The sequence below is a fragment of the Pantherophis guttatus genome, chromosome 3, assembly GCF_059756535.1.
Source record: "Pantherophis guttatus breed Tessera chromosome 3, ASM5975653v1, whole genome shotgun sequence".
Taxonomy (NCBI): domain Eukaryota; kingdom Metazoa; phylum Chordata; class Lepidosauria; order Squamata; family Colubridae; genus Pantherophis; species Pantherophis guttatus.
Genome location: NC_142065.1, coordinates 93070250 through 93083164, shown reverse-complemented (window position 1 = coordinate 93083164; position 12915 = coordinate 93070250). Strand labels below are relative to the sequence as shown.

The following is a 12915-nucleotide window of genomic DNA, read 5'->3' as shown; positions in this document are numbered from 1 at the left end:
GATTGTTAAGCAAATTCAGTTTCTCCAGTTGACTTTGGTTATCAGAAGCAGGCTGGGAAGATGGCAAAACACAATTATCATAAATGCAAATTAGTTGCCAACTGTCCTAATTGTCATCATGTAACTGGGGGGATAACATGATTGTCATCACTTTGAGGACCAGTTGATACTTTTTCAGAGGCGATCATAACTTTGTACCAAAGTTAAACAAATGGTCATAAATCAGGAACTACCTACATTAACTATTTGTCACTGTGAGATTTTTAAATAAATATACATTTGTTTTAATCAAAAAATCAGAAAGCAAGCAAATGGAACTAGAAAAGAGGAAAAAACCCTATAAATACCCAAAATTAGAAAGGGTTTTTTTTTTTTGTAAAAAAAAAAAAAAAGATATATTTTACTACCAACATAAATAAAGTATATTTTATGAATGCTATAGAGATAAAGGGGGAAAAAACATATTACCTCTCCCCTTATGTTTGCAAGAAATAATTTATATTTATGGAATGACTGATATTGGATTACATAAGGTACAGAATGTTATTGTGCTTTTAACGAGACAACATGATAGGTTGATATAAAAACTGAAGTAAGATTTGATCAACTGAGAGTTCTGAACACCATACTGTAGATGCTTAATATAGAACTACATTTCATTCATTAGTTACAATTTCAGAATGTCCTATTTTTGTTCTAACGATGGGCGATGGGAAACCTTATTTCAAAATAGAAATAATCCTGATTGCCATGCAGCTCTATTTTCAATTTTACTGCACAGCACAATCTATATCCTAGTAAAACTCTTGTGTCTGTTTGCCTGCTTGTAACCTTTAACTGGGAAAAAAGGTGCATCAGGGTACACAATTTTTTGAACCAAGGCCACTCAAATGAGTTAATTTATAGAAGGTTAGGACCCATTACTCCCATGGTAATGGAATTTTGGGAAGTTGTGGCTGACACAGTGCCTCCACACTGCCACAGTCAATGATTGTCATTTCCAACGCTCCCTGACAGCTTCCCACAAGTTAATATGGAAGCCAACAGGAAGCATAAACTCAGTCATGATTGTCCACCAAGTCTTTACTTATGGGAAACTAGCAGGGAATGTTTGTAATGAGGAAGCCAGAAAAGAAGATTGCACGTTGCCTGGATAAGTCTTCCCCACCTGAACAATTTCCCCAATCCCTTGGCACTTGCACTGTGCCAACCACTTGAGCACCCCCATGCATCTTTCCTAACCTACACAGCATCCTTATGTGCCTTTCAAATCACTGGTTTTTATTAGCTTTTGGGCAGAGAAAAATGGTAGTGAACACCAGCTCTTGAAAGGCTCAGAAGGCTGATATTCACTAGTGTTTTCACCAGATTTGTGGTCTGTTCCTCAAGCACACAGGAAAATTTTCTTTCCCTGCATAGAGGGGAGGAGAAAACCTTGCTGTACCAAGGTAACAGACCTCAAATTCTCCATTTCCTGCATGTGCAACCTAACCTGCCAATTCCCCACTGTCTTTCTGGGGAAGTTGACAGATAAGATTACAAATAGTAATCACATGATTGCAGGACACTTGACAACCAGTTGTAAATGTGAACAGATTGCCAAGCCCCTAAAACTAGGGGAAACACAATCATTTACAACAGCTGGTGATTGTTTACATTCCAGAAAGCATCTGTTCTAAGGCTGTCATAAAGGCAAGCTCTTAAAATCACCGGTCATAAGTCAAGGACTGTCTGTATGTTTAATCTGATCAATAGGCTTGTATCCTTGGGTTTTTACACTTTTGGATTATTTCCTATCGCAAACACCTTTCCTGGGTTTTTGGCAAGATGCAATTTAGAGGGATTGATTTCATAATCATTGAGAAGCCAAACATTCAATCTGCTGAACAATTATCATGAAAATGACACTGAAATATAATGAAGATATAATGGGAAGACATTGCTCACATACTTTCAACAGGGCCATCTGTAAATATATTCAGTGAAAATAATACAGTTTTGATCCCTACACTACTAAGATCCCTTCTCTGAAATACACAAACAACTGAAATAGAGAAAAAACATTATCTGCATTTTTTTAATAAGCAAAAGAGCTATAAGAATAAACTATTGTCACTTTATTAAATATTAAGACCCTTTTTAGTAGACAATTTACACATGTAGTTGCAAATCTGACAATATATATTCTTGGAAAATATATTCAAGTAGTTTGCCTTCTTTAGACCAGAGTTACAACATAGTAATTTCTCAGGAGAGATTTATAAATCTCTTGCAATCAATAAACATCATTTGGCAAGCAGTTTTTTTAAGGACCTGAGAAGAATATTTTGCACTTACTATTAACATATATGATTGAGTATTCAAAATATGCTCACTGGAAAATACTTTGTTATTTTTCTAACAAGATCAACCAATTCATTTTTGAAGCAAGGCTTATTTGGCTGTTTAAAATGTGTTCCTTTCTAAATGAATTTGCCTCTTCTTTTTAACAAGGACTATTTCATCCTTTTATGCTTTTCCTTTCAAGTCATGTAAGATTTTATTTTTGTTTTGCAGAAAAAAAAGTAACAGGATTGCTAAAGAAGGAAATGGTGTGGTAAGAAAAACTAAGATATATATTATAATTATTGGTAAGTACTGTAAGTGGCCACTTAATGAGAAGGAAGGACTCACTGGAGAAGAGCCTAAGGCTGGGAACGATTGAGGGCAAAAGAAGAAAGGGACAGCAGAGAATGAGGTGGTTGGATGGAGTCACTGAAGCAGTCGGCGTGAGCTTAAATGGTCTCCGGGGGATGGTAGAGGACAGGAAGGCCTGGAAGAAAGTTGTCCATGGAGTCGCGATGAGTCGGACACGACTTTGCAACTAACAACAACAACTGTAAGTACTTATTGTAAACAGGCTTGTAACAACAAAATATTTCCAGAAAGGGGGCTTTTAAAACTTCTTAAAGGAAGCCTCTTCTTCATTGATAAATAATTATATTCACTACTATGTTAAATTTAAATTTGCAATAACACAGCCCAGATTGTTGCTCTCCCAATCTTCTAGGTATCTTAATTATTGTAATTATCATTGCGGGGCGGGGGGGGGGGCAGTAGAACCAAATCCCATATGACAGCAAAATTAGATTTTAAAGAGAATGAAAATTCTAAAGACAGAATGTTTTGTTTCTATTGCCAATGTGCCTATTTGCAATCTTCAATATAGGTTTATGTGCCTCCTATCTCAAAATAGCAGGAAACCAATTTTCAGCCATTATGATGAGGAGTTTCAGGAGCTGAAAAAATGAAGACATGGGAGCTGCAAATGAGGTTCTGACACTGTAGATTGCCCATCTCAGTGTTAAATCAATTTAAAAATATATTTTATCCCACTTTTTTCTTCTTCAAAGAATTCAAACAGGAAATGAGTTATGAGTTTCATCTATAATAATTATATCTTGTATCATGAATCGCTTCTGGGTAGAAGGCTTCTAAACAAACATCTGATTTCATGCTCATACATCCAGTAAACTGGTTGGCTGCAATAAAGTTCAATTTCAAAATACTTTATTTAAAAAAATTATGTCAATGTGTTAGCCAAGAAAAGATTTCAGCTTTGCATTAAGTCTTAAAGAAAGCGACAGAAAGGTTAAAATATATTTATGGAGGATCAAATTACTTTATTCTATACAGATTACAGTTAAAGATAGCATCCCAAGTACTTTTCGAAGTACTTTTATCATTTAATAACTAGTATAACTTTTCACATAATAGTCTATTATTAAAGAATTTGTACATCCATATGTACAAACTATAACCAATTACCTATCTTTAAGTATATGGAATGCACCATGCAAAGAATAATCAATTACATGTATTGTGTGGCATTTGTTAAAATTAAGGGAAATGTAAAAAGGAAACAGCACATTTAAAAGAGACACCAATTCCTTGATCCAAAATTACCGTATTTTGGATATCAGAGTATTTCCTAAAACTAAAATAGGTTAAAGAAGTATAATGGCACATTTACTAGATTAGTACCGATATCATATATATATATATATATATGGCCAATATCAACATTTGGACTTTTACCCTGGATCAATATCAAATATATTATTATAAATTATTTAGAAGCTTTGTTTGAAAACAACTATAAGAGTGATTGTAAACAGTTTCTATTTCAGCAGAATTAGTTAGCAAAACTGTATTGAATATGTGTCTTATTTCCTGCACACTTGGCATCTCTTGTAGAACAGTCTTTTAAAGTTGAGCCATTTACCAAGTAACTAGCAGCTACTCCTCAAAGATTATATGGGAGGATAAACACAACGGAACACTCCACAATAATAATCAACATATTTAGTCATATCTATAAAAAGAATTGTATGGGGAAACCAAATTCACCACTATTTACAGAGTTGCCCTATTATATGATCCAGCTGGGACTTATCTTTAATATTTTAATTAAAATTCAACTTTCTGTAGTAAAAGCCATACTTACCAAATTTAAGCTGATAGGAGTATTTGCCTCTGGCACAGAATGGTTATGCCATGTTTCTAATAAATCATTCAAGTCAGCTTCCTATGCAAAATAAGATTTTTTTTTTCAAAAATATATTCAATAGACATAAAAACTTCATTTGCATTCACTGTATATCAAGAGCAAAAATAAATACAATGACTTTTTATGCAAACAGAAACCATCTCATTTTTCCTCTTTATTCTCAAATGGACACATGAAAAATTCCATGGTTAATTTGTAAAAGACTGCAGTGTTTCTATCTGTTAATCAAAGCTTTATGGATTATGATTGTATTTACAATAAAGCAGGGGTGAAATCCAGCTGGTTATGACAGGTTCTGGAGAACGGGTAGTGGAAATTTTGAGTAGTTCGGAGAACCGGCAAATACCATCTCTGACTGGCTCCAGAGTGGGGTGGGAATGGAGATTTTGCAATATCCTTCCCCTGCCAAGCCCGCCAAGCCAAGCCATGCCCACCAAGCCACACCCACAGAACCGGTAGTAAAAAATATTGGATTTCACCACTGCAATAAAGCATATTCCTATATGAACTTCCAAAGAAAAACATTTTATAAAGTAATGTATAAAAGTATGAAACAAACATTGGTACAAAAATGCAACAAAAATAAATATATGAACAGTACAAAAAAAGATTAATAATAGAGGTGGAAAGGACACCAAACCATATAAAAACCAAGCCAAAATAAAAATAAAATATGTATAGCACATGCCAGATTTCTTTATTTCCAGGGCAAAGCTTTCTAAGGAACTACAAAATCATTGACAACTATACAATGTAAGGAGCACTCTATGTGCCTAATTTAAAAGCTTTATAGCCCACCACTATAATCTAGATAAAGCAGAAATAAAATGAAAATATCATCTGATATTTAACACCAAGTCCATTGTCTCACTTTAAAAAATAGATTTTTTACAAATTACTATAGGACCCAACATGTCTCTTTTGAAAGGTAATTCAACAAACATCAATCAATACATTCCTGAATGATGCTCAACAATCTCCCACAACAAATTAAAAATTATAGGCCTATTTCCCTGCTAAATTCAGACTATAAAATCTTCGCTTCAATATTGGCAGAAAGACTTAAAAGATATTTAAATAATTTCATACACTCCAATCAAAATGGGTTTCTGCCAAAAAGACAGATTAAAGACAATATGAGAATAGTCCTGGATACATTGGAATATTATGAGGCACATCCTGAAAAGCAAATGGCTTTGATATTTTTAGATCCCCAGAAAGCCTTTGATAATGTGAACTGGCAATTTATGTTATTACAGTTGGAACAGATGGGCTTTGGTAGAAAATTTATTCAAGCAATAGAAGCCATATACTATAAACAAAGAGCAAAAGTAATGATAAATGGAGAGTTGACAGAATCTATTGAGATAAACAAAGGAACGAGACAAGGCTGCCCACTGTCTCCTCTGTTGTTTGTATTAACATTAGAAGTGCTAAATAGAAATATTAGAGAAGAAAAAGATATAAAAGGAATGAAAATTCAAAAGGAAGAATACAAATTGCAAGCATTTGCTGATGACGTAGTTTTTATTCTTGAAAATCCATTAGAATCAACAACTAAATTGATAGACAAAATAGGAGAATATGGAAAAGTTGCTGGTTTGAAAATAAATAAAGACAAAACGAAGATCTTGACAAAAAATATGTTAATAAAACAAAAAGAAGAATTGGTGGAAATATCGAAGATGCAAGTCACAAATAAAGTAAAGTACTTGGGGATACATCTGACAGCAAAATGCAGTGCACTCAAAGAGAATAATTATAATAAACTTAAGCAACAGATAGAGACAGATTTGACAAAGTGGGAAAATTTACAACTATCATTGAAAGGGAGAATATCAACGATTAAGATGAATATATTGCCTAGAATCCTATACTTGTTCCAGACAATCCCAATCAGATTGGGGAAAGATTATTTTGAAGATTTGAATAAAATAGTGCTGAAATACATTTGGCAGGGTAAAAAAGCGAGGATGAAACTAAAGTTGTTGCAAGATGCCAGAATACGAGGAGGTTTTGGCTTGCCTAATTGGGAACTATATTATCAAGCGACAAGTTTGATGTGGTTTAAGGAATGGATAATGCTAAAAAATGGCAGATTATTGACTTTAGAAGGGCATAATTTGTTACTGGGTTAGCATGCCTTTTTATGGTAAAAGGAAACAAAAACACAGGGTATTTTAGAAGACATTTCATATGAGAGGCTTTGCTATTTACTGGGAGAAGGTAAAAAAACAACATTATTTAAAAATTCCGGTCTGGTTATCAACTATTGAAGCATTCTCATCTTCAATAACATTTAGAAAGGAACAAATTGTTAGATACAGTATAGTGAATTACTGAATGAAAAGGGTGAACTTAAATCTTTGCATGAATTAGAAGTACAAGGTATAAAGATGAATTGGTTCTCCTATTTGCAAATACAGTCTAGACATGATAAAGATTATAAAACAGAAGGTTTTTATAACAACTTGACTAGTTTAGATAAAATCTTAACAGGTACTGATGAAAACATAATTAAAAAACTGTATGATTATTTATTAGAGGTTAAATTGGAGGATGAACAAGTTAAAGAAACAATTATTGCTTGGGGGAAAAATTTTGGCCATAGAATTGATTTAGAGAAATGTTAAAAATTGTGGTTGCAAAATTACAAAATGACTATGTCAACTGCATATAAAGAAAATTTGTATAAGATGTTTTACAGGGGGCACCTACCCCCGATGAGAATTGCTAGAATGTTCAAGAATAAATCGGGAAAATGTTGGAAATGTCATCAGATACTGGGCTCATATTACCATATGTGGTGGACGTGTACAGAAGCTAAAAGATACTGGACTAAAATCTACACATGGATAGAAAAAAACCTATAGACTTTAAACCAGAGATTTTTTTATTGGGTATTGTACCTGAAATATACAATAGAGAATTGAAATATTTGATTGTGAATGTATTAACAGCGGCTAGAATTGTGTTTGCTAAAAACTGGAAAAATGAGAAAATGCCAACGCAAGACGAAGTTATTAAGAAAATAATGGAATGTGCAGAAATGAATAAATTGACATTTGAAATTAGAGAACAAGAAGATAAACAATATTATAAGATATTTTACCAATGGTTAGATAAAAAGACATGGAAATGAAATATGGTAGAGATTTTTCCAATGCAAGAAACGTAGAATTATATAAAATACGATATAAAGATGTACTGTTATTGGAATGATTTAGGAGAATGAAGGGCATAATACAAATTAATTTAAATTTTAGATTATTTGGTATGAAATGAGGGAAGAAACAGCCATAGTTAAATATATGATTAATGAGGATAAATTATACATGGATATATATGAATAGAATGAAGATGCACAAAAGACTTGTAACCAACCGACACACTGTTTGTATTTACATTGAAGATGTTTTTTTTATTTGTTTTTTATATATTCGTTTAAAAAATAAAATTTTTGGGGGAAAAAAAACAATCTCATAATGGCCCTAGGATTAGAGTTTCTAAAGCTGATCTTAGTATTCAAAGCAGGTTCATACTTTCCAAAAATTATCCCAAACTATCTAAATTACTTTTTAAAATGTAGCCCTTCCAAGAATTCATTCTATATCCAAATCCATTTTAGAAAGAGCGCTATATAAGCCAATTCAAGGGACACTCGAGATCTTCTAGTCCCATGATGGCGAACCAATGATGGCTCGCGTGCCACAGGTGGCACGCGGAGCCATATCTGTGGGCACGAGAGTGTTACCCTAGCTCAGCTCCAGTGCACATGCGCATGCTGGCCAGCTGATTTTTGGGCCTTCCGGGCCCACTGGAAGTCGGGAAATGGGCCATTTCCGGCCTCTGGAGGGCCTCTGGGGGGAAAGGCGTTTTTGCCCTCCCCAAGCTCCAAGAAAGCCTCTGAAGCCTGGGGAGGGTGAAAACGGGCCTACTGGACCCACCGTGCCATCGTGTGCCAAAAGTGGGGGTCGCGTGGGGGGTCGTGCACACATGCATGGGAGGCGGGGGCCATTAGTGTAGGCATGCATGCAACCCCCCCCCCCAGGCTCCCCACGCTTTTGCCACGTGACAGCAAAAAGATTAGCCATCACTGTTCTAGTTCAACCCACTGCTCAAGCAGGAGACACTACATGACTATACCATTTCAGACAGGTAGCTGTCCAATCTCTTCTTAAAAGCCTCCAGTGATGGAGCAACTAAACTTCTGAAGTCTTGATTTCTATCTTTACAGTTCACCTATTTCCAGTTTCACAAATAACTGGTTTCTTCCTCAATAACACAATGTGTCTTACTAAGCATAAACAAATGACAATCATTGAATAACATTATCTCTATCAATATAAACTGTGCCACTTTCTTGCATTTCTTTAGCAAATTAATCCAACATTTTATCACAAACTATTAAAAGTATCCACACTCAAATTCTATCCCAGGGTGTAATCCTGATGTATAATTTCTAGCATAGAAAAGTCATTCAATTTCCCTACTTAAAAAGGTTTTTAAATTATTAAGCTATTTATTTTAAAGAAAAATAATAATACCAGTAACCTAAAATGTATGTAATTCTTGATTTTTTTTCAAAAAAGGAACTACTACCTTAAAATCATTGATGATTAGCAGTTCTTCAGAAAATAATTTCTATTTAATAACAACAAAATTACCTGCTCTTTAGCTAAATATTCCGCCAGTGTATTTAAAAGTTTGTAGTACATCTCAAACCATGGCAAATAGCTGAAAAGACAAACAGAACAGCTGTAAGAGAAGGAAGCATTATTTAAAAATTATTTCACTGTAATGCATTTTTTGAAAAACCTTAAGCAAGTTTGATGATACAGAAGTGGAAAATTCACAAGAAAAGATAACTTTGAAAATATTTCAAACCACAAAGAAAGAAGCAATGTTAAAAAATATTCTGACTACAATTCAAGTTTTGATTAAAACTTGAGCCTTGGTGGCGCAGCAGACTAAAGTGCTGTTAAATAGCACCAGCTGCCTGCAATTACTGCAAGTTCAAATCTCACCAGGCTCAAGGTTGACTCAGCCTTCCATTCATTCGAGGTAGGTAAAATGAGGACCCGGTTTGTGGGGGCAATAAGCTGACTATGTATAAAAAGAACACCGCTTGGGGGGGGGGGAAAGCCCTACTAAGCAGTTATATACAAAAGTATGAAGGCTATTGCTTAACGCATTGTAAACCACCCTGAGTCTCCCGAGAAGGACAGCATATAAATTGAACCAATAAATAAATTAAGCAACTTCTCTCTGTGGAAAAGCAACAGTTCTTCTTATCTACCTAGCTTACATGACATTGACACAGAGTTAGTGCACCGGGAAGTATTGGCAGGAGAAAATTCAATCCAGACCTTATGTAAGGCCATCATATTTCTGAAACTCTCAAAAAAGTTCAGAGCAATTTCCTTCTATGTCATTTTTCAAGTATTCTGATATTTAGTGGAAAGGAATTTTTAATTAAATATATTTTATAATTAAACAATATCAGCACACAGTCAAAGATAAATATATACTTAGTCAGTACTCCAAACAATAGTCAAATATCCTGCAAAAGCACTCATTTAATCCACCTCTGCTCCCTTTTAACCCCATTAGTCAGGGTTCAAGAATAGGACCTGCTTTCACAGAAATGTGGATTTTTCTGTATTTGTCCAGTGACAATAAATCCAAAACTGTAATTTCAATGGAAGCATGAAGTTTCCTCTGTCTCTAGAACACATTAATGGTTGTTTTAAATTTGTTTTTTAAAAATCTCATTTGTAACTAAATAGAGCATATTTTGAGCCTGTTTTGTTTTAATTCTCAAAAGAATATTCACAATATTCAGTATTCGCCATCCTTTAAAAATCTGTAATTTCAACATTTTTAAAAGATCAGAGTTTCATTTTACAGTTGAAATGTCTCAACAGCAACCCTTAAACATTTTTAAAAAGCAATCTTAAATTGTTAAGTTGAATACTTACAAAAAAATATGGCTAAAACTATTATAATGTACCTTCTATATTTTCATCCACACATTTGTGCCAATATTTTCATATATAAGATTAGGATGATCATGCATTCACTAGGCCATTATGTTTTATGAAAAAAAATGCACCAATTTTTTACACTCAAGGATCTCTGAAAGAGAGAGTTACACTAGGCAAATGCATGCTTCCTCTGTTACTTATTCCTCGTATAACCCACCACAATGTCCAACAATGCTTCTGGAAGCCTCCTCAGTCAGATATTTTGTCATACTTCCTCCCCTCATTTCCCCCAACTACATTATTTTTTTTTTAAAACTGTGGAGCTTCCATCCATTCAACTACATAAAGATACACACAAATCCTTTCTGAAAATCTGGTTGCAAGGACTGGAATGGGATGAGTTGAGGCACTTATATGATAACTCATAATGATGAGGAACACAATTAGGATTTAAATAAGTTTAAGATAGATACTACTGAATCTAGAAAAATCTTTACTTTAGCAATAATCACACAAAAGCCAATTCACAAAACTGGTTCACATGGTTGGTAGAAATTTCAGCAGGTTAGCAAAATTTTCAACAAATTTGCTGCCCAGTACATCAAACCAAAAGTTGGAAATAGCATCTGCAAAATCAATCATGGATGTGGCCGTGTATTTGCTTTTAATCCATTAGATCCTACCCAATGTAGTCCTTACCTGTCAGATAAACAACACCCGATATTCCATTACTAATTAAAAACGTATTTAACATATTCTTTTAATCCACTGAGCTACCAGTCAGGCATTTAAGCCTTCGTTCAAAGACAGTCTTCAGCTTTGTTGCACAAGGTCGATTTCCAGCTCTCTTGCACTTCCACTACAATTCTGATAAAGCTTTTATATTCACAAGTCAAAGGTTAAATAAAGGAAAGGAAATGTTTTCTGTCAAACAGTCAGGCAACCACTAACAGTCCTGAACTATCAGCAGGAATCTTAACTTCCAGTATTCAAATAAAACTAAGGAAACCGCCTTTCCGTAGCTAAATATCTTAATGTCTGGGGGCTACTTTCTGTCTGGAAAATTGACACAAAATGTGTAAAATTGAAACATTCTGTTTCTGGTGGATTTGCTTGAAGTGGAGAATGGGGTGGGAAGGCTAAGATAAAGAACTATAGTACAAAGACTTCAAAATAAACCAGTCTATCATAATTTAAAAAATCATTTAGAAATCTAAGGTATTATGTTATAATAAATTTTCATTAATCATCTTCTAGGCTGAACATTTAAATGACATAGCAATTTCTCAAAATGCAATTTCTCAAAATGCAATAAGTTTAACAGAGAGCTAAATAGTACTAATTATACCAGTTAAATTATTGTAATTTAAGAGCACTATATCAGAACTATTGGGGGGCAGTATGGTGGCTCAGTGGTTAAGACGCTGGGCTTATTGGCTGAAAAACCACCAGCCCAGGTTCAAGACCCGAGCTCCATGTGAAAATGTGAGCTCCCGTCCTCACCCCAACTCCTGCTAACCTAGCAGCTTGAAAGCATACAAATGCAAGTAGATGTATAGGTACCACTTTGGTAGGAAAGTAGCAGCGCTCTGTGACATCCTGCTGGCAACATCATCGTGAAAATGTCTTCAAACAGTACTGGTTCAAAGGCCTTGAAATGGATATGAGCACCACCCCTTATAGTCAGTAACAACTAGAGGAGTAAAATTTGCAGGGATTTCTTTACCTTATATTAGAACTACTAGAAATATTTCTGTCTGACTTTCTTATACCAACGTTACATACCCAGCTCAAACAAATTTCAAAAGTAATTTTTTTAACAGTGTTTCCTGTTACTGAAATTTACAATGACATTAAACAAGTATAGGTACTCCCTGACTTATGACCATAATTGAGCCTGGAATTACAATTGTAAATTTTGACAGTTGTTAAGCAGGTGTGGTAGAATTTGGTGCAGAATCGCAGGAGCGAGGGCTTCATTCCTAAGGAGCCAAGAGGAAAATCAGCCTGGAATCCTTGATACGCAAGGAAAGGCTCAGAGTGAACCCTCCCTAACTTTTCACATGGTATATAAAATAGGTAGATTGAGCTTTAGTCTGGCAAGATTAATGTCAGGCACAAGGAACCAAGAATGATAGGAGGATTTACTCAGAATCGTTTCTTTATTATTGCTTGCCCATAGACAGGAATTTTTAGACAATGAGCATTTTTTTGCCAGAAACCAAAAGTAAAAAAAAATGCTGAAAGTTGTGGTCATGTGACTAGAGGACACTGAAAATTGATATAATTTTATTTATTTTTATTTATTTATCCCTCATTTATTATTTTTACAAATACCTCAAGGTGGCAAATATATCCAACACACCTCCTATTTTCCCC

The 12915-nt window shown here is 34.4% G+C and overlaps 1 protein-coding gene across 4 annotated transcripts in view; it reads right to left on the bottom strand.

Moving 5' to 3' along the window:
• Positions 1–12915, bottom strand: part of DENND1B (DENN domain containing 1B) — a 196729-nt gene that overhangs the window by 97391 nt on the left and 86423 nt on the right. For all 4 annotated transcript variants that reach the window (XM_034437461.3, XM_034437462.3, XM_087890051.1 and 1 more), the window contains 2 exons: positions 9217–9286; positions 4487–4567 (listed from right to left, as the gene is read on the bottom strand). In XM_034437461.3, coding sequence (XP_034293352.1) covers positions 4487–4567; positions 9217–9286 — 151 coding nt within the window. The remainder of the gene's footprint in view (positions 1–4486; positions 4568–9216; positions 9287–12915) is intronic.